This window comes from Octodon degus, unplaced genomic scaffold, assembly GCF_000260255.1.
Source record: "Octodon degus isolate 3935 unplaced genomic scaffold, OctDeg1.0 scaffold00002, whole genome shotgun sequence".
NCBI lineage: Eukaryota > Metazoa > Chordata > Mammalia > Rodentia > Octodontidae > Octodon > Octodon degus.
Window position 1 is genome coordinate 26,501,582 of NW_004524578.1, and position 19,358 is coordinate 26,520,939.

At 47.2% G+C, this 19,358-nt stretch overlaps 1 protein-coding gene across 6 annotated transcripts in view; it reads right to left on the bottom strand.

The window, feature by feature from the left end:
- Positions 1-19,358, bottom strand: part of Stard9 (StAR related lipid transfer domain containing 9) — a 192,471-nt gene that overhangs the window by 39,407 nt on the left and 133,706 nt on the right. For all 6 annotated transcript variants that reach the window (XR_002820350.1, XR_002820348.1, XR_002820349.1 and 3 more), the window contains 6 exons: positions 18,582-18,772; positions 17,630-18,128; positions 5,255-15,127; positions 4,897-5,094; positions 4,423-4,606; positions 3,971-4,108 (listed from right to left, as the gene is read on the bottom strand). Coding sequence is in view for 3 of the 6 variants with exons in the window: in XM_023711167.1 (XP_023566935.1) it covers positions 3,971-4,108; positions 4,423-4,606; positions 4,897-5,094; positions 5,255-15,127; positions 17,630-18,128; positions 18,582-18,772 (11,083 nt within the window). In the remaining 3 variants the exon portion in view is untranslated. The remainder of the gene's footprint in view (positions 1-3,970; positions 4,109-4,422; positions 4,607-4,896; positions 5,095-5,254; positions 15,128-17,629; positions 18,129-18,581; positions 18,773-19,358) is intronic.

A 19,358-nucleotide genomic window follows, 5' to 3' on the forward strand; every position in this document is an offset into this window, starting at 1 on the left:
GTTTGAAACTGTCTCATTGCTATTTGTTTCTCAATAAAATTATGGGAAAAAAAGAGAGAGAGAGAGAGAAATTAAAACATGTAAGGGCCAGGGAGATGGCTCAGTGGAATAAGCGCTTCCCTGGCAAGCACAAGGGCCTGGGTTCAATCCCCGGTTCCACAAAAGCAAAAAAAAAGAAAAAAAAATTAAAATATGTTCACACAAAAACCTGTATAGCCACCAAATTAGCTTTATTTGTAAAGCATACTTTGATTTATTGTAAAGAGAAAGAAGGCATTAGATCTTTCTAAAAACTAGCAAAGAGTTTGCATGACACCATAATCAGCAGGAGGCAAAAAAGAGACACAACTTAAATGTTTACTAGCTATTGAATAGCTAAATAAAAGGTGGTTTGTTCATATACCAGATAGGGGGGCATTGGGATTGAATGCAGGGCTTTCACATGTCATTACATCCTTTATGTTTTATTTTAAGAAATAAAACTGCTACATTGCCCAGGCTGAGTTTGAATTTGTGATCCACCTGCCTCAGTCTCCCAGAGTGCTGGAATTATAGGCATGTACCACCACACTCATCCATATAATGGAATATTATTTAGCCATGAAAAGGAATGAATGAAGTTCTGGTAATGCTATGACATGAATGAATCTTTATAGGTTGAATTATTTCCAATAAAAGGATTATTTAATCAGAGCCTCACATCTGATGACTGATGACACTGGGAGAGCCACGAGAAGACACGGATAGGAGAAAAAGGCCATGGGAGGGCCAGCGAGGTAACTGGCAAGTGCAGGGACCAGATTCATTCCCTGTCCTGCATGCTGCCCAGCCCCACCCCTGCCCCCAGGGTACACTGAGCCTGTGGTGGAGTCCGGGCATGGTGGCGCACGCCTATAATCCCAGCACTGGGGAGGCTGAAAGCAGAAGGATCAGTGTGAGTCTGAGCTGCGTAGTGAGACCCTGTACCAAATACATGAAAAAAAAAGAAGGCCATGAGAAGACAGAAGCAGACCCTGGAGCGACACAGCTGCAAGCTTAAGATGCCGAAAGGCGCGCGGAAAGGCGGGGGTGGTGCCCACGTGCCGGAGCTTTTTAAAAGCAGCATTTCAGATCTGTGGTTTCTATGAGAGAACATATTTCTTCTGTTGTAAACCACCCGGTTTGTGAGAATTTGTTACAGTGATGCTAGGAAACTCATTTTACCTGAAAACATTATTCTAAGAGAGAGAAGCAGGACAAAAGGACCACATATTATGTGAGTCCATGTATACAAAGATACTGAGAAAAGGCAAATCCTGAGACAGAAAAGAAATTAGTGTCTGCCTCGGGCCGAGAGAGGGTAAGGTTGGGGAGAGATAAGTAATGATGCAGAGTTTCTTTCTTTTTGAGGGGGTGAACAAAAATGCTTTAAAATTGACTATGGGGGCTGGGGATATAGCTCAGTGGCAGAAGCATCTGCCTGGCAAGCACAAGGTCCTGAGTTCAATCCCCGGTACCAAAATAAATAAGTTAATTAATTAATTAGACTACGGTAACTGAATGTACAACTCTACTAAAGGTCAATGAATTAAAGTAAAAAAATATATATATATATATACTAAAGTAAAAATATATACAATGAATATATACTAAAGGTCAATGAATTAAAGTAAAAAAAAAAAATGCCAGCTGAGGCGAGGAAGAATTCATTTAAAAAAGACGGTGCATGTTAACAGGGCTCAGGACTCAAGATGAACAAAGTTCAAATGAGTAAGCTAGAACAATCAGAACAGTGAGGTCAATACCGACATGACTCCATTAAATTATACTCCTCAGAGTCTACTTCAAATAATGTTTCAATAAATAATTCTGTCTGGGCATGGTAGTATACACCTATAATCTCGGTGCCCAGGAGGCTGAGGCAAGAAGATTGCTGCAAAGTGAGCTCAAGTCCAGCTTGAACAGCACAGTGAGATCCTGTCTCAAAAATCAATATAAAACAAATGAATATATAAATTCTATATATGTTCCCTATAACCTATGCAAGCACAGCTCCTGTATCCCCAAAGTTCTGCCAATATCTGGCATCATCTGGCTAATTTTGGCCAACTTGATAAAGTTGTACAAAAGGGCCAATTTAAAAATTCTCAGTTATTTTTCTCTCATTGCTGGGAAAAATACCTGACAATCAAAATGAAGGAAGCAAAGATTTATTCAGCTCACAGGTTCTGGAGGTTTCAGTTCATACCCGGTTGGCTCCAAGGCAGAGCAGCACATGGCAGAAGGCAGCAGCTCATGGTGGCGGAAGACAGCAAAACAGCAACAATAAAAGGGAGGAGCAGCCACAACAGTGGCCACAGAGAGCAAGTCTATCTCCGGTAAATTGCATTCGGGCTCTCCACCTCAGGCTGTGTGTAGTACTCACCCCCATAATCCCAGCAGCACTTCCACTCATAATCCCAGTTGATCATGAGTTAATCACAAACTCTGAAAGTCTTCCCCATGACTGCATGAGGCTTTGGGATCACAATTAGGCACAAACTATAACAAATACCATGTATGTTTAAATTTTTTTAAAAATACAGAAAAAGAAACATTTCCATTAATCCCCCTCATAATACATGACTCCTCATTTCAAACACACTCATCCCATCATTCTCTCTCTCTCTTTTTTTTGGGGGGGGGGTGGAACCGGGGATTGAACTCAGGCCCTTGTGCTTGCCAGGGAAGCACTTATTCCACTGAGCCATCTCCCCAGCCCCATCCCATCATTCTCAACACTGAAGCAGTTTTGGTAGTCCTCTTTCCTGAGTCCTTACGGCATGTGATAAATACTGCAGTGAATGCTGGCGCTCAGTGCCATCCAAAGGGAAAGCAGGCTTATAAAGACATCAGTGCATCCCCTTCCACTTTGTGCACCAGCTGTGTCATTGTGTGACCTATGGCTCTTACCTAAAGTCCAAATGACTACGAAGGATTAACATTTTAAATTCAATTCAGGATTCCAAGGAAGCCATAACAGTGCAACTAAAGATACTACACTGTCCAGGGGGTGATCCTCTTACCTCAGCCCCCTAGAGAGCTGGTTTACAGGAATGTGCACCACACCTGGTTCTCAGCCAGGGCTTACCTTGGAACTCTAGATCTGTCTTTCCAACTGCCTATTTGAATCTACTTGCTATATCTGAATTTCTTACAGGCACCTTCAATGTAGGAAAGTGGAAATCTTGATCTCTCCCTAGAAGATATCCTCCTGTATCTGGCATCACTGACCACCATCCTTTCAGCTGTTCAAATCAAAAGTGTGTCTCTGTCTCAGCTCTCCTTTCACATCAAGTTCTTTATTTGTCTTCTATTAACATCCACACCCATTCACCTTCACTGGAAGTGCCCTTAAGCCACGCAGTCACCATCTGTCTCTCTGCCTTTCCATACCATCTTGCTATGAAATCACCTATTTCCTTTCTTAGAAGTTTTCTCACTTTCAGCAGTTCTTGGTCACTTTGGAGAAATAACATCATTGGAACACGTCTTTCCTCATGTCCTTCACCCATCTCACCCTCTACATCTCTGCCTTACTTGCTTTATTTCATTCTTCTCTGTCCCCTCCTTGTAGGGCCTACATCTTTCCTCTCTTCCTTTCCTCCTCTCCTTCCAATTATCACTTTCTCTCCACAGATTCTACTGACTCCAAAGGACAGCCCACCCTATTTATGCAGGTTTAGTGCCCCTTTTCCAAGTAATTTATTGAAACTTAATCATAAAATAAGCTGGTTATTATTTATCTATAGTCACTTCTGTATCCTAAAACAGTACCTGCAAAATAAACACTTGAAAGAATGGATAAACAGAGGGAGAAAGAGGCAAAACTAAAGGTGAGACCATGAGAAGGAAGGGCTCCTATCAGCAGGGGTCCCAGGAGGCCTGGATCCTGCCAAGTCTCCTGTCTCAGCAACCCTGGTCCCTGGCTTGTTCACATCTGCCTACTCACCACACTCTCTGGGAACTGGAGCTGGCCTGACAAGGCCGGGCTGCTATTGTAACCAGAGGTAACACCAGAGGAGAGGCTGCCATTGGAGCTGGTGCATGGGGAGCTGGAGTTGGCCAGCGCATGTAGCTTTTCCTCTTCCTGGGAAGAACAGGTCATCATCAGCCAGCTTCTGCTGCATCCATGAGATCCTAGCCCAGCCTCCCACCTCCTGCCTTCCACACCCTATGTATATCACTATACACCATACCCTCTTGCTCAAAATGCTGGGCATGGGGATGGTGCTGATCTGATGAGAGTGTAGAGAGACAGTAGGCCCAGCCCAAGGAGGGCTGCCATGCTCTCCTCCGAGGTGCACAGCCCTGGGTTCGGAGCGGCCACAGTGATACTGCCTTAGATTGGGTCTGCCCAGACTCCGGACCTATCCTGAAGTTGAGGCTCACCCCACTCCTCACCCTCAGCAGCTGGGAGATGATGTGTTGGCGGATTCGAAGCTTCTCCTGTGCAGTCCGCTCCTGCAGCTGCTCCCGTGCCCGGGCAATCTCCACCTTGGCCTCCTCACGGGCCTGCTGATAGTTACGTAGCATCTGCTCCATGTCAGTGGGTGGGTGAGTGGAACTCAGTGCTGACTCTGGGCTTCTGTGGAAATCACAGGGTCAAAAGATAGCTTCTAACATGGTGGATGGAGTGAGCCCTACCTGCCTCCCAGGAAAGCTCCGCACCTCCTTCTTGAAGGGCTCATCCATCTCCACCTCATCCACCTTTCCCCTAACTCCCCACTCCTGTCCTTCTACATCCTATTCTTTCCCATTGCACCTGTTTGCCACATCCACTTCCACTGTCCACAGGCACAGAAGAGCTTCCCAGACACCAACTCCAGCTCCCAACAGCCCCTTTCCTACCAGAGAGCCCCTTCTGAATCCTGTTACCTGGTGGTTTCCACAACATCCTTCCTCAATTGCTGCAAGTATTCTCGGCGCTTGCTGGGCAAGTCTAGGTCCCAGGAGGGGAAAGTCCTGTTAGGCAGGAGGCTCAACTGTTTCTGGGTACTCAGGCTTCGTGTCCGACAGAAGTTCTGAAGTCGCTCAGCCTGCTCACTCTTGACAGTCTCAATGGCTTGTCTTTGCCTGAGACAAAACAGACCCACTGAGCTGGCCCTGAGTGTGCTCACCTGACATTTTACTTCCAACCCCTGAAAGATGCCAGAGATGAGCCAGGGCAAAAGGAGGAGCTGCAGTCAGCTTCCTGAAGTTCTTTCCCTTCCCCTTTCCTCCCAGCAGGCCTTACCGTGCATGGAGTTCCTTCCAGGTGGACATCGCAGCCTCATCTGGAGCAAGTGCTGCCCCTGTCCCTTGCTGCAGCACCTGCAGCAGGGCATCTGCTTCCCCGAAGCCATGGTGCAGCTTTGCTTCTGCGAGTTCTACACTGAGTGGGGTACTCTGGGCCCCACCTTGCAGGGAGATCTGCTCCCTTGGGGACCACTCAGGACCCAGGCGCTGGTCATGAGGTTGTGGGAGCATTTGCTTCTGCTCTCCAGAGCTGGCCTCCAACGCTTCATTCACACCTAGGTCCCTAGGAGAGTTATGCTGAACCCCGCACCAGTTACTAAATTTGTTATGTACAGGGAGCTCCCTTAGGGTGCAATGCTGATGTTCGGGGGCCACGCACATCTGGGAACTGGAACACATCATTCCCTGAAGTTCGCAGGCCTGAGGTGAGCCATCAGTGGAACCTTGTATGCCTGCAGGGTCAGTCAGCTCAGCACCAGGACAGGGGCTAAGGTGTTGGGGGCCTTTCCATGATGAGGAGAGATCTGCAGTGAGTTGTGGCTCTACTGGAGGTGCTGAATTCTCACCCCCATTTTCAAGCCTGCTCTGCCAATGACTGCTCAGTAGGCCATGCTCTGGGGAAGTTGCCTCTTCAGATACAAAGCTGTCAGTCAGTCTCTGGCTGCAGTGCCTTGGGGGTGGAAGTGGTGGGCTGCTTTGGCCTCTAGTGGTAGTCCTGGGCCTAGGCTGCTGAAGAGGCTGTGCCAAGAAGCTAACTTGGACACTCGGGTTCTGTGGTGGGCTGCCTGACGGGCTTAATTCCAGGAATAAGTTCCCACTACTGCCTCCTCCATCCAGAGCCTCTACTGTCTGGAAGCCACCTGGCTCATGCGTGGCTTGAAAACAACTGTCTTCTGGAGGTCTTGGGCTGAAGTCAAGTGTCTGGTGATCTTCCAGAGGGCAGGCTGAGGGAGTTGAAAGGGTCAAAAGGCCTGGGCGAGGACCCAGCTCTTGGGTGCCAGCACTAAGTGTGAGGATTGGAGAGGACGCCCTGTCCACCAATAAGGTGCTCGTGGGGCCCAGCCTCCTCTGGACCTGAGGCTCTTGGGTGGGCTCTGAGGTAGTGGGGAAGGGCTCTGGGGTACAAGAGGTGCTTAGGCTGGGGCTGTTGACAACCACACAAGAGGAATCCCCAGCTTGGAAGGCATCAAGAGAAGGGAGGTTCTGCTCTTGAGGGGTTTTCTGAAACTTCAAGTCAGATGAAGGCACTGGAGGGCTTCTCAGTTTACGGCAGGCACTTTTTTCATGAAGATAGGAAGGCACAGTTGCTCTCCATGACATCACTTCAATGTCTCTCTCATCAAGGGCTCCTGTGACATCTCCCTTTTCTTGAGAAACTGGTGTGGCATCTGAGCTCAGCACTTCAAGGATTACACTGACTTCCTGAGTTTTGGCCTCTGCAGCAGGAAGATGCAGAGCAGGTGAGGCCAGGTCAGTCTGGCTGTCCTTGTCCACATTGGTTTGAGTTGCAGTGTTCATCCTGAGGGCCTGTAGGGCCCCAGCTGTGGGGTCCCTCTTGGTGTTCTGTTCCTTGGCCACACTGGGCTGGGAGAGACTTCCAAGTAACTCTGAGGTGCTATGCAGGAGCTGTGAGAGGTGGAGAGACAGGTTGTGCATGCTGGCCCAGGCGGCCAGGTCACATGGTGATACCACATTGGTGTCAGGCTGAGCAGAGAAGACATTAGCACAGCTCTGGTGGAGCTGGCAGCCCTGGGTCTGTGTGCCCTGTTCATAGGTGTTCATCATGGCCTGTGCCAGAGGGTTGCCAGTCTCAGATGGATAAAGCAGCACAATCTTATCCATTGCACCTACAGAACTTCCTTCAGGCAAAGGGAGCTCACTTTTTAGACAGCCTGCTTCATCAGTTGGACTCTTAAACTGGGGGATCTTGTCAGGACTACTCAGAATGTTGCCCAAGGCAAATGAGGCACCCCACATATTCCAGGCCTCATTGGAATCCTGTACATTCTCAGTCCTGCTGTGTGTGCTTGACAGGTCCTGGATTTGGCTGTAAGTGCTGAGGTGGGAGGAGAATGGGGGTTTGTCATCTCCTAAGTTGTTGTCCATACTGGAGCACCAGGCTACATTTGATGACATTGGACCACCGGCTTTTGGGCTACAGGAGACATCAAGTGCCCTGCCAAACACATAATGCTTCCAGCCAATGTGCACAGGCCCCTCAGGGCACCATGGATGGATGTAAGGATTGTTATCACTAGAGCCCAAGTACAACATTCCTTTGTCTACTTGTCCATTCTCTGACCTAACTTGGGCACCCAGTTTCTCTGGCTTTCCCTGTGGAGCCAAAGTTCCAGACATCCAACTGTTCATGAAATTAGGGGTTGGCATGCAAGACAATGTGGAAGACAGTGGATAAGGAGGGGTGGCACCTTTCAGTGCCATGTGGTGTGTAGGGCCATCACTCGCGTTAGATGTGGCTGTTGGAATAGACTCCTCAGTCTTCAGAGGTGTTTCTGTCACCATTTTTTCTGAGGAATAGCCCTGGATGTGTGGGTTCCACAGTCGGTGAATCCTCTGTGCATTCTTATCTGGAGGGGAAGGAGGCTCCACCTTAATGTTTAGCTCCTGAAGAGATCGAGAGGAGCTCACCACTGAGAACTGAGGTCTGGGTTTGGGCTTAGAATGTTTAGGGCCAGAGAAGACTGCAATCACAGGAAGCGAGCACCTGTGATGGGGATTTGGCTGCTTTTCATTGGAGTAAAGCTGACCAGATCTCTCGGCAGCAGGTTGTGGTACTTTACTTTGCCCCAACGGCACAGAAGCTGGGTCTTCAAAACCTGTCAAGAAAGTCTGGGACACTGGAAACTTGATCATAGCCACCTCTTCTCTTCCAGCACCTCTAATCTGACAGCCATTTAAGACACCCACATCAGTGAGTAGAGAATTCCTGCCCTTTGGAAGGTCTTCACCACTTACTAAAGCTGAATCTCTCTGTTGTTCTTCATCTTCCCAAGGATTATCATCCTGAGGACTACTGATGTGTTTCCCTACAAACTTGGCTGGAGGATCCCTGGATTCAGTGGAAGGTTGTGGCTTTTCCGAAAGGCATTTGGTATTTTCTAAGCATCCGTGCTCACTCCCAACAAATGCTTCACTTAACGTCAGGTTGTGTGGTCCCTGAATTTCTGTAGGTGACTCTAGCTTGGTCTGAGACACCTGTGCATTGTGGTCACCTACAGAATGATCACCGAGGTTCCTCAGTGGCTCAGAGTATGTGCCTACAGGGCAGGGGGCAGCCTCAAGTTCTATGCTAGCTTTCCTCTTAGCAGCCTCTTCCTCAGAACCCCCTACAGTCCTTAAGCTCCCATCAGTAGCTGACTGGGTGAGAGAATGTGTTCTAACATAGGAAGTGCAAAGGGAGTTGCACCCTGGAGTGGACAATTGGACAGCAGCTGCAGCAGGGGGCTCAAGCATGCTGCCATCTGCTGGCCCAAGGTCCATGCCTTTAGACTCACAGCTACGTGCCAAGAGTATATCAGCTTCCTTGAAAGAGGTCTCTCCTATCTCACATAGTTCATGAACCCTGGAAGGCACAATGTTAAGTGGGTGGACAGGACACGAGGTAGCCTGGGAATTCATCTCTGGGTCACCATCTCCATAACAGGTGTGAATAGTGGTGGTCTGATGACAGCACAATTGTTGGCAAGGAAGAATTCTACTTTCCTCTGCCTCCCTCACTGTGTTGAGAGCCCTGCTGCCTTCTGTGCTCTCAGAGGGGACCAGGCAATCTTCAGTTTCCACTGAACCCCCACACAGAGCCCCATCTCCCCTAGGGTCTGGCCCAGGTCTCTGATCTAGCAGTGGAGCTGGCCTGAAATTTTTGCTGTCAGGCCTACAGGCTTCTGTCAGACTAACCCAAACATTCTCCTCCATCACACACTGATGTCTTGGATTTGCCCTTACTGCTTCTATGCCAGTAGAAGCCTCAGGCCATTGGGCATGATCTTGCTTAGTCTCTGAAAAGCTTGAATTCTCAACACTACAGACCACAGACTGATTTTCAAAGTGGGCAGTTTTTCCTCCCTGTGCAGTAACTAAGAAGTTACTTGAGCCTCCTTCATATGCAGTACCTACAGCCTCAGGTTCCTGGTGCTCTGGGCTGCTAGTGCAACTGCTAGGAGACACACCCTCTACAGTGCACCATGTGGCTAACTGGCTCTGCCCATATAGTATTGGCACAGGATCACCACGAGGGGCCTGAGAAGATAAAGCAGGCACTGCTTTTTCTGATCCCACAATCCTGTCTGCCTCCACAGTTTCGGAAAAAGTTCTGGATGTTTCCTTCTCTATGATTCCAGAAGAACTACAGTGATCTGTATACCCTTCTCTTGCTTCCTGGAAATGCCTCTGATCTCTAGAGTATCTTTTGCCTGTAACAGGTACAGCATAAGAGGAAGACTGTGGAAGAAGCTGGGGCCCTCTGTTCATTTCAGGGCTGGGCAGAGGTCCAGAGCCATCTATACAGACAGGTGTGGCTTGGGCTTTCCTTTCATCAGCCAACAGTTGTCCTGGTGTAGCAGAGAGAGATGCCACATGGCATTCTGGGGCTTCACCATCATTCTTAGACCTGCCTGGCATTAACTGGTCCATTTGCTCACAGTAAGTCCTGCCAGAAGCCCCTGAAGAACATCCAGGTTCTACTGAAGTTCCACAGTAAGTAAGGACTGCACTCCCAGCCCCAAAGTCATTAGGGTGCTTTCTCCACATCTTTGCCTGTCTGATTTCCTCCAAAATAGCCAGGCAAATGGATGCATGGCCAGATGTCTCCAACAGCCTGGGCTCTGGATCAGGCACCCTTGGCACAGAAACAGATGCTGAGCAAGTTCTGCTGATAGGGCCCAAGTCCTCGGACTCCTCCTGTGTCTTCCACCTTGCTCCTCCGCCTTGGTTATCACTTTCTTCTAAGGAGAAGTTGACCCTCTTTTCAAGTTGCCTAGAGGCTGTATTCAAAGAAGTGGCTTGTATTTCTTTTTGTATAGCTGCCTCAGTTTCATTGCCATAACTTTCCTGAGCACTCAAACCCAAAGAAGTGGTTTCAAGGTCTGCTCCTTGGTCCTGGGGGCTGGGGCTTGCTATTACCCTCTCTTCTGCCCCCAGGGGAACACTCTCTGATGCATTACGCTGACCATGCAATCCCAAGACCCTGGGCCTCACATCCCCACACCAGACCGAGTATGCTGTGGAGGAGCCCCCTTTAATGTCTCCCTGTAGATGGGGGCTTTTGTTCTCTCTACTCTGGCTGTCACATCCTACTCCATGTTCTGAGGGACTGTCAGGAATTTTCACTATTGTGGGATCTAGCACATGGTCAACTAAAGCAATTCCTTCATTATCAGGGGCATAAAAACAATATCCTGGCAGCTTTGGTGAAGGCAAGGACAAGTTATTGCTCAGGTCTCGATTAGAAGGGGCTATGGAAAAATCTGTCTGGCTTGGTAATGAGGAGGCAGTCTCCTGTCTAAAATATGTGCACATATAACGCTGGTTTGGGACAGGATGTTTCTGAGTCAATGAGATAATATTTCTTTTGTCCTTTGGGTCCCCTCCCATTTGCAAGGCCATTTCTTCAACTTCACCTTGAGCTCTTGGCCCCTCTGGCTTGGAATTACCTATGCACTTAGCAATTTGGCTTTCTTGAAGAACTTCCATAGTCTCTAGGTCCTCACGATTTCCCAAGCCCCAAGGCTGTTCTTTGAAGTTTGCTGATTCTTGTACCAGCCTAACTTCCTTCCCAGAACTCTCTGGCAGTGGATGCAAAGGTGGAGGTGTAGACAATGCTTTTATTCTCCTTTGGTGAAGAGCAGTGTTGGGGGGCTCTTTGAAAGCTGCACCTTTCCCTAAAGAATCACATGTGTCCCTGGGGAACCAGTCCACTCCAGCTAGGGTTGTATGCTCTACCACAGTCTGACTCTCTTGTATATATTTCTTTGATCTGAAAGGGCTTGGAGGGATTTTCAGGACCTGTTTCTCATTCCCAGTGGTTCTGTTAGCCTCCATTTTCCCAGCTTCACTGTCCTTAAAGACAACATCACCTGCCTGTCTTGGCGAGGATGACTGATTCTTACAGGACAAGTGGTTTCCACAGCTTCCTGGCCTCAGGACATGGTCAGCACTCTCTTGGCCCACAACCTCCTCACTAACTCCTGGTGTGTGGGAAGCATGAAGCTGCTTATTCTTCTTGGATCCAATTTCTAAGATGTCGTTTTCCAGTTGCACAACACTCCTAATTAGCCTAGCCATTTCATCAGCATTATTAACTCCTTTACATTGTTTCTTTCCCAAAAATTCTTCTTTGGAGTTTAACATTTCTTGTGACCCTCTAGGGCCCTGACATTCACTGGGGCGGCTTTCCTGATAGCACATAACAGATAAAACTTTTTCACAAGTAGACTTTCTCTCTGAAAGTTCAAGCTTTGAATGGCTAGCTTCTCCAAGGGGCCCAGTTCCACTTTTCCCTTCCCACTTGTGGGTTGGACAATCATCCTGGGCTATAATTCCTGGGCTACTTATTCTATGACACACTGATCTGGACTTCATAAAAACAGGTGTTTCACCTGGCATGTCCTTCTCAAGGTGTAAATCAGTGGTTTTACAGGTGAAATCAGACCTGGGTGTGAAAGGAATTTGTCTGCTGATATCATGGGCCTGAATCTGAGTCTGTTCTTCTTTCCTACCTGACTCAGGTTCACAAATGAAAAGGAAATGCTTCTCAGATCCAGTGTTGTCTGAAGAAACATTCCAACAGCACTGTGTAGGAGCCTTTTCTCTTTCATTACATACTGGAAAACTGTGCTTTTTATTTAAAATTCCAACTTCATTTTCACACTCACATACTTCTGTGCCAGTAAAAGGGAGAAAATGTCTGTTCTGAGCAACAAGAAAAGGAACTAAATTATGGCTTTCTTCTTTAATATTTTCAGCACATTCTCCTAAGTCACCAGTAACTTCCTTGGTGTTCACATCAACTGTCCTCTCTGTAGTGACCTGTTGAGAAAAGGCAATCTTGGAACTCTGGCTTCGTAACAGCACTGGCAAATTGTTCAAGTAAGTTTTCTTTAGGATTTGGTGGTCCTGCCTAAAGCCCCAGGCTTCCCGGGGAGGTGGGGAAGGCACCCAGACTTCTCTGCAAGCTGGAATCTCTAAGGCAGTTTCTGTCAGGGCATCCCTGCTTTTGGTCACATAGAATGTTTCCAAGACAGGTGGCTGTGGGGAAGATGAGAAAGGATTAGAGGGAGGAGAGTGGAGGCACGGTTCTGGACCTGATGGAAGAGTAAAAGAAACATCTGTGTGCCTTCCAACTACCTCCGCAGAGCTTTTTTGGTAATCTGCCTTCTCTTCCTGTTGGCAGTGGTGGTTGTCGTAATTTAATTGTTCTTGCTGAACTGAACTATTTTTCCTGAGAAGAGACTGGCCTTGGGGCCAACAGTCTGCTTTGGTGGCCTGGGTAACATTCCTGCAACAAGCATTCTTCTGGAATACATATGTAGCAGAGGAAGTTGTCACTCCAGGTTTTCTGCTACCCTGACAGCACTCTTTTGAGCTCTTCTGTCTGACTTCACAGGCTTCTTTTAAGGAATATGTTATCTTGTTCTCTTTGGTACAAACCTGTGCATTTGTAGATCCAGAAGCCAGTGATTCCAAGTCAGCTGAATAAGTTCCATTACAACTTACCTCTTTCTCACTATTACTAAAGAAATCTGAAGCACTTTCCACCTTGGCACTCAAACTGTCCTGTTCTTTCTCCGCTCTCAAATGTCTGGTTTTGGAGAGATGGACTGGAAAGTCATTAAAATTTGGACTGCCGGAGATCCCAGATTCAACTGGCAGCTGTGTATCTCCTCCTTTACTAGAATTTTCAGCCAGTGAGCTAGAGTCTTCTTCAAGACAGGGGAAGGGTGGCCTGGGCTGTCTAACAGCGTCCAAAACAGGGTGAGAGAGTTCAAGAACACACTTTTGCTGAAGGGCAGCCCAGTTCCCTTCATGGGTGCTGCCCACATAAATGAATGAGGTGGCAGAGGCAGCAGGTCCACTTGACCCACTAGAATTAGAAACTTCAGAGTTTCCCTGCTGGGTTGTATCAGGGCTACCTCTTCCCTGAAAGAGTCTATCAGCTCCTGGCCGAAGATGCCTTTGAGTTCCCCAAAGTGACAACTTGGAAATATCAGAAGTGGAGGTTGTGTGCACATCTTCTATGTTACAAGGTAGCTCAGTACTGCCTTGGGGCAGTGTCAAGCTACCTGGCAGAACTGTTTTTGCACCTGATGGCTTTAGTTCTTTAATATTCTGCAAGTATCCAGGTCTTTTTTCATCACAGGGCTGGAATTCCAGGACATCAGGACTTACAAGTAAAGAACCCTCTATCCCAGGGGGGCTGCTAGGATTGATCTTAGAGTCACAGGAAAACCAGGAATCCACAGACACTAGAGAGCTCTCTCTTGAAAGCTGTATGTCTTGGAAAGAACATTCTGGGTAGCTGGCCTCCACCTCTGATTCAGGCTGATCCTTACCAGGCTGGACCCGAGAATTAAGGTAAAATGAACTACTCATTGGCAGGATGGCATTTAGCCCTATCCCTGCTCTGTGGCTAATGGACCCAGGTCTGCATATTGCCTCCTGGTCCACTACAGGCAGAATGGAGTTCTGCAGGTGCCAAAATATCTCTGTGGGCATCTCCTCAGTTGAACCAAGGAAAGGCTCCTCTTGCCGATCTTCTTCCAATTCTCGATCAGCATCAATCAGGCTGTCTAAGGAAAAGCTCCTCTGAGTCTGAGCAAGCAGGCCACTGTAGGAGGGCTTGGGAAAACCCCCCATAGAGGCTTTGGTTCTGATCTTCAAGTGGCTATGTTCATTGCTGGGATGACTGCCCTCTAGGCTTTCTTTGGAGCTCTGGCCTGTCTTCTCAACCAGTGAATCCTCAGGTATTTGGCTGTTGTGACTTTCAGAGTTCTCTGACTCTGGGAGGTACCACTTTCCTGGAGGGTCCTCTGGTATCAGTGGTTCTGTCAGTGAGGCTTTGGCATAGACACAGGAAAGAGAATCCACCGAGTAGTTACTATCTGTATCAGATAAATCATCTGCTTCTCTTGAACAATCCATCACTGGGCTGGAGTCTGTATGTGAAGCTGTGGTATCTGGGTCTGCTGCACTGTGCTGTCTCTTCAAAGGATGATCATGAGATAAAGGAGAGTAGTTTTTGGCAATGTCTCTGACCCTCGCTGCCAGCACCCTCTGAAGCCTTTTTGATTCTCGGCCTGGAAAAGACAGTTTGGATTCCACCGGAAAAGTCTTGGCCATTCTTCCAAGCCCAGCTGCCTGTTTAGGTCCACGGGGATAAGAGTAACTATAACTGGCTCCCCTAGCAGTCTTATGGAGCCCAAGGTTCCTTTCTTTTTGTGAGACAGCCTGTGTGTTGCCAGAGTCTGTTAGACCCTTAGCTCTTCTGGCCTGGGTAGCAGAGATGAAGGTCTGTGGTCCATGTCTTGACTTTAGATTGTCAGTGGATTCACATAGAGATGCTAACCCCTGCGGTATCATCTGAGAGAGCTGCTTACCCACTGTCTCCATTTCCTGGATGTTGACAGACTTGTGGCTTGTGGTAAGGTGGGTACCTAGAGTTGAGGTATCTTTCTTGGCTGTGCAGAGCTGTGCCTGGCCTGAGGGACAAAAGCCACTCTTACGGAGACATTCCATCCTTGGGAGGCAAGCAGCTGCTGGGGAAACATGGTCTTCCAGTGGGACTTTCTCTGACACTTGGTGAGTAGGGTCAGGCATAGGTGATAACAAGGTAGAGAGATCCCCATTCAGAAAAACACTGTGGAGATAAGGAAAACCATCTCAGAAGGAGTAAGAGGCCCCTACTTCCTGGTAAAAGAAGAAACAAGAAGTTTGCTCTAAAAGAGGTTAAAAACAAGGTCCGATGCCACTGTGTCTTTTGTATCAGGGATTGAACTCAGGTCCCTGTGCTTGCCAGGCAAGCGCTTATTCTACTGAGGTACCTCCTCAGGTCCTCCTATTGTTTTCAAGGTCAGAGAAAAGTTTGGGAAGCCCAAAGGGAAACTGGACTACAATGTTAGTTCTCTGAGATGCTCCAGATATACTGTATTCCTAAATTTCTTTACTTATATAAAGAAGTTGAAGGCCGGGAAGATAGCTTAGTGGCATAAATGCCTGCCTGGCAAGCACAAGGACCTGAGTTTGATCCCTGGTACCACATGCCATGCTGGCCAAAGGTGTGGTAGTGCATGCCTGTGCTCCCAGCTCTAAGGAGGCTGAGACAGGAGAATCATTACTAGTCTGAGCTGTGTAGTGAGAGCGTGAACCAAACAAAAATAAAAGATTTTTAAAAATTTAAAAGTTGAATTCCATCTCACTACATCTTTAGGTAATATGAGGAAAACAAGAACAATTTAAATGCTATTACAAGGAATCAGATAAATCTGGGCCGGGGAGATGGCTCAGTGGAATAAGCACTTCCCTGGCAAGTGTAAGGGCCTGAGTTCAATCCCTGCCAAAACAAAAACAAAAACAAAAACAAAACCCCAAAAAACCAACCAAAGAGATAGATCTATAATGAGGGTATATTTGGAGGATCTCAAATTTAAGCCCAGCCTCAGAAACTTAGTGATTTAGCAACACCCTGTCTCAAAATGCAAAAAATATAAAAGGGTTGGAGAGGTAGCTCACTATGAAGGCTCTGGGTAGTATCATGCCCATCACAAAAAAAATCACATGTAGGGTGGAAATCTGGATTAATTTCAAAAACTAAATGTAAGGAGATGTTTTGAGGCAACTTGAGAACTATGAACACAGTCTAGGTTTTAGATACCTGTTTGTTTTGTTTCTTTGGGTACTGGGAATCAAACTCAAGACCTCATGCTTTCCAGGCAGGCACTGTACCACTGAGCTAAATTCCCTTCCCCTTATGTTTTATTTTATTTTATTTTTTTAAACAAAGTTTTTTTTTTTTAGTTTATTTATTTAGTGTGTGTGTGTGTGTGTGCGTGTGTGTGTGTGTGTGGCCAGCTCAGCCCACCAGGGGGCGGGGCTGGCTGGCATGTGGTGCTGGGGGATCGAATCGCGGTCCCTGCTCTTCACTAAGCTTGTTCCAAGTAGGTGCTTTAGACCACTGAACCATCTCACCAGCCCCCTGAGCCATCTCACCAGCCGCCCCCCTTATGTTTTAGATTATATTAATTCATCTTAATTTTAGAAGGTATCACTATAGCATTGTGGTTACAGTCCTTTTTAGAAGTATGTACTTAAATATGTAGGACTGAAATGACATGCTATGTAGGAGCTGCTTTAACATACTTCAGAAAAAATGGCAAAATGGGGAGACTAAGTATGGGCAATCTTGAAAATGGATAATATACAGTACTCTCTTTGTGTATGTTTAAGAATTTTCCATAATAAAATGTTAAAAGAAAAAGGCTTCCTACTACCCTGAAGACCAGAGAAGTGAGCAAACAACATCACACACTGTGTGAGCCCATCTAAGGTCAAGAACTGATGATCTAAAGAGGAACAAGATCCAGGCCCTGCCCCAAGCAGTTTAGGATATAAGACACCCTCGCTTTGCCTGATGATGGGGAGTGAAGGAGAAGAGAAAAAAGGAAATGCTAACATAAACCTGGGAGTCAACAAGACAGCTCTGCAGTGGGCAGGAAAAAGGAGAAGAAGCTAAATTGCTGTAGCAGATCAGGGAGGGCAGAAGAAGGAGGCAGCATGGCAGGAGGAATAAGTCAGTTTTGATGCAGGAGGCAGCGGAAGTGGTGTTAGGACACATAAGGAAATCTATATGGATCACTGAGGTCTAAAAGATGAGATAGATAGCTTTGCTCAGAAGGTAAGAGGTGATACTCAGCAGAAAGTGAACAGAAAAGCCAGAAACTAAAAATGTAAACAGAGAGAAAAAAGGGGGGAAGCAAAAAGGGAACAAAAGTGATTTTAAAAACAGTGGAATTGGGCTGGTGAGATGGCTCAGTGGTCCAAAGCACCTACTTAGAACAAGCTTAGCAAAGCACAGGGACCACAGTTCAATCCCCCAGCACCACATGCCAGCCAGCCCTGCCCCCTGGTGGGCTGAGCTGGCCACACACAAATAAATAAATAAATAAAATTAAAAAAAAAAAAAACCAGTGGAATAAAGGCCAGGGAGAAGGCTCAGTGGAATAAGCGCTTCCCTGGCAAGCACCAAAAAAAACCCCAAAACAGTAGAATAAACGTATTTTTCTATTTCCTAATAGAAAACTAAGGCCATAGAGAGCAAAGAACACTGTCTGGACAACAAGATTATGAATTCCATTGACCATACCTGTGCAGCAGGGGCAAATGCTGGCTACAAAGCCTTTGGCAGCTCAGAGAACTGCAACTTGTCTGTCTGCTTCCAGGTGGAGGCTCTGGGGCTGTGGTATCAGAGGTAGGGACCCGGCATGGGGACTGGTGGGTGCTGTCATCCTGAGGCCAGCACAGTTCTCTAAGCTGCTCCAGTCTCTCCTGAACCTCCAGGAGCCTCTGCTTCTTGATGAATCCGTCTATCTGCAATGAGCCCTTTTTTCTGGGGATGTTGTGTTCTTCTGCTTGAGGGTCACAGCTCTGCAGCTGCACCAGCCTATTCTGGCTTTGGACCAGTGGGGTCAGTGGAACCTTAGAATCTGTCTGAAGCTGAGCAGCAGGTGCCACAGAGGCCTCAGATTCTTTCTCTGCTCCAAAGTTGTTTTCTTGTTGTTGTTGTTGTTGTTGTTGCTGCTGCTGCTGCTGCTGCTGCTGTAACTTGGCCAGCCAGGTTTCTTCTCTAAATAGCCACTGCTGGTCTAGGAAATAAAACCCCCAGAGAGAGTTAGCCCTTCCTCCATGCCTGTGGCTACCTTGGACTCAAGTGTCACCAGCAAGAGCTGGATCCGTGTAGAGTAAAAGGGCTGGGGAAATGTGGCAGAAGAGGTTCAGGGCCTCCTTACTCAGGAGAAAGAAGATAAGACCCCAGCCTCAGCCCAAAAGCAGGTACATTCTAGGACAGGCAGAAAAGCATGGACAAATGTGCCAGGAAGGACCCATCATTTTGTGGAGCCATCAAGGGGTCAGCTTCCTTCTTGCCTCCAGCCCCCTTTCAAGCATTTCTGGTCTCTAAAAGAAGGGAGAGAACACCTAATGCTAAGAATTCCATTGTATCACAGAGGAAACAAAGGAGAGAACACAGAAGGCTGTGGGAGCACGCAAGCGAGAATCCAAAGGTGAGGCAGACACTTCTCAGGGTGCAGGGCACCTACTATTTCCAGTCTTTTGATGGGTGCAGGTCTGATCAAATTCTGTCCTCTTCTTAGCTCTAATCTTCTCTGCTTGAAACTGCTGCTTCAAATCCTCCACACAGTACTGCTGTTGCTGAATCTGGGCTCTGTGGGATGTCTCTCTATCCCTTGGTGGGTCGTGGTCCTCCTCACTCTGCTCTTCCAGCACTCTCCTGTTATAAAAGGCAATGCGGTTACCCAAGTAAAGAAAGCTCTGAACAAACTGGAGATAGTCTAAGTCCCTCTAAGAGAGCCCTGGAACTCAACAGGATATAGAGGGCTCTAGGCTTAGCTTAGGACTAACAGGTATGTTATCACAACAGGCTCATGATGTCACACTGTAGGACAGGATAAAAGCATATTCTTACAGTAGTAGTTTACCAGAAAGACAAATTCATTTCTATTAAGAAATTATGAGGGTCTGGCGAGATAGCTCAGTGGTCTAAAGCGCCTGCTTAGGCAAGATTAGGCAAGCATGCAGAGACCTCAGTTCGATCCAAAGCACCACATGCCATGCCAGCCCCGCCCCCAGGCTGGGTAGAGCTGACCATAAAAAAGAAAAAAATAAATAAAGGAAACATTTAAAAAAAAAAAAAAGAAAGAAAGAAATTATGAGGAAATTCAAGATCTTTTTAAAAGACACAAAATTTTTAGGTAAATCAAGAACATCTGGGCTGGAGAGATGGCTCAGTGGTCTAAAGCACCTACTTAGAACAAGCTTAGCAAAAGCATCAGGGACCGCGGTTCAATCCCCCAGCA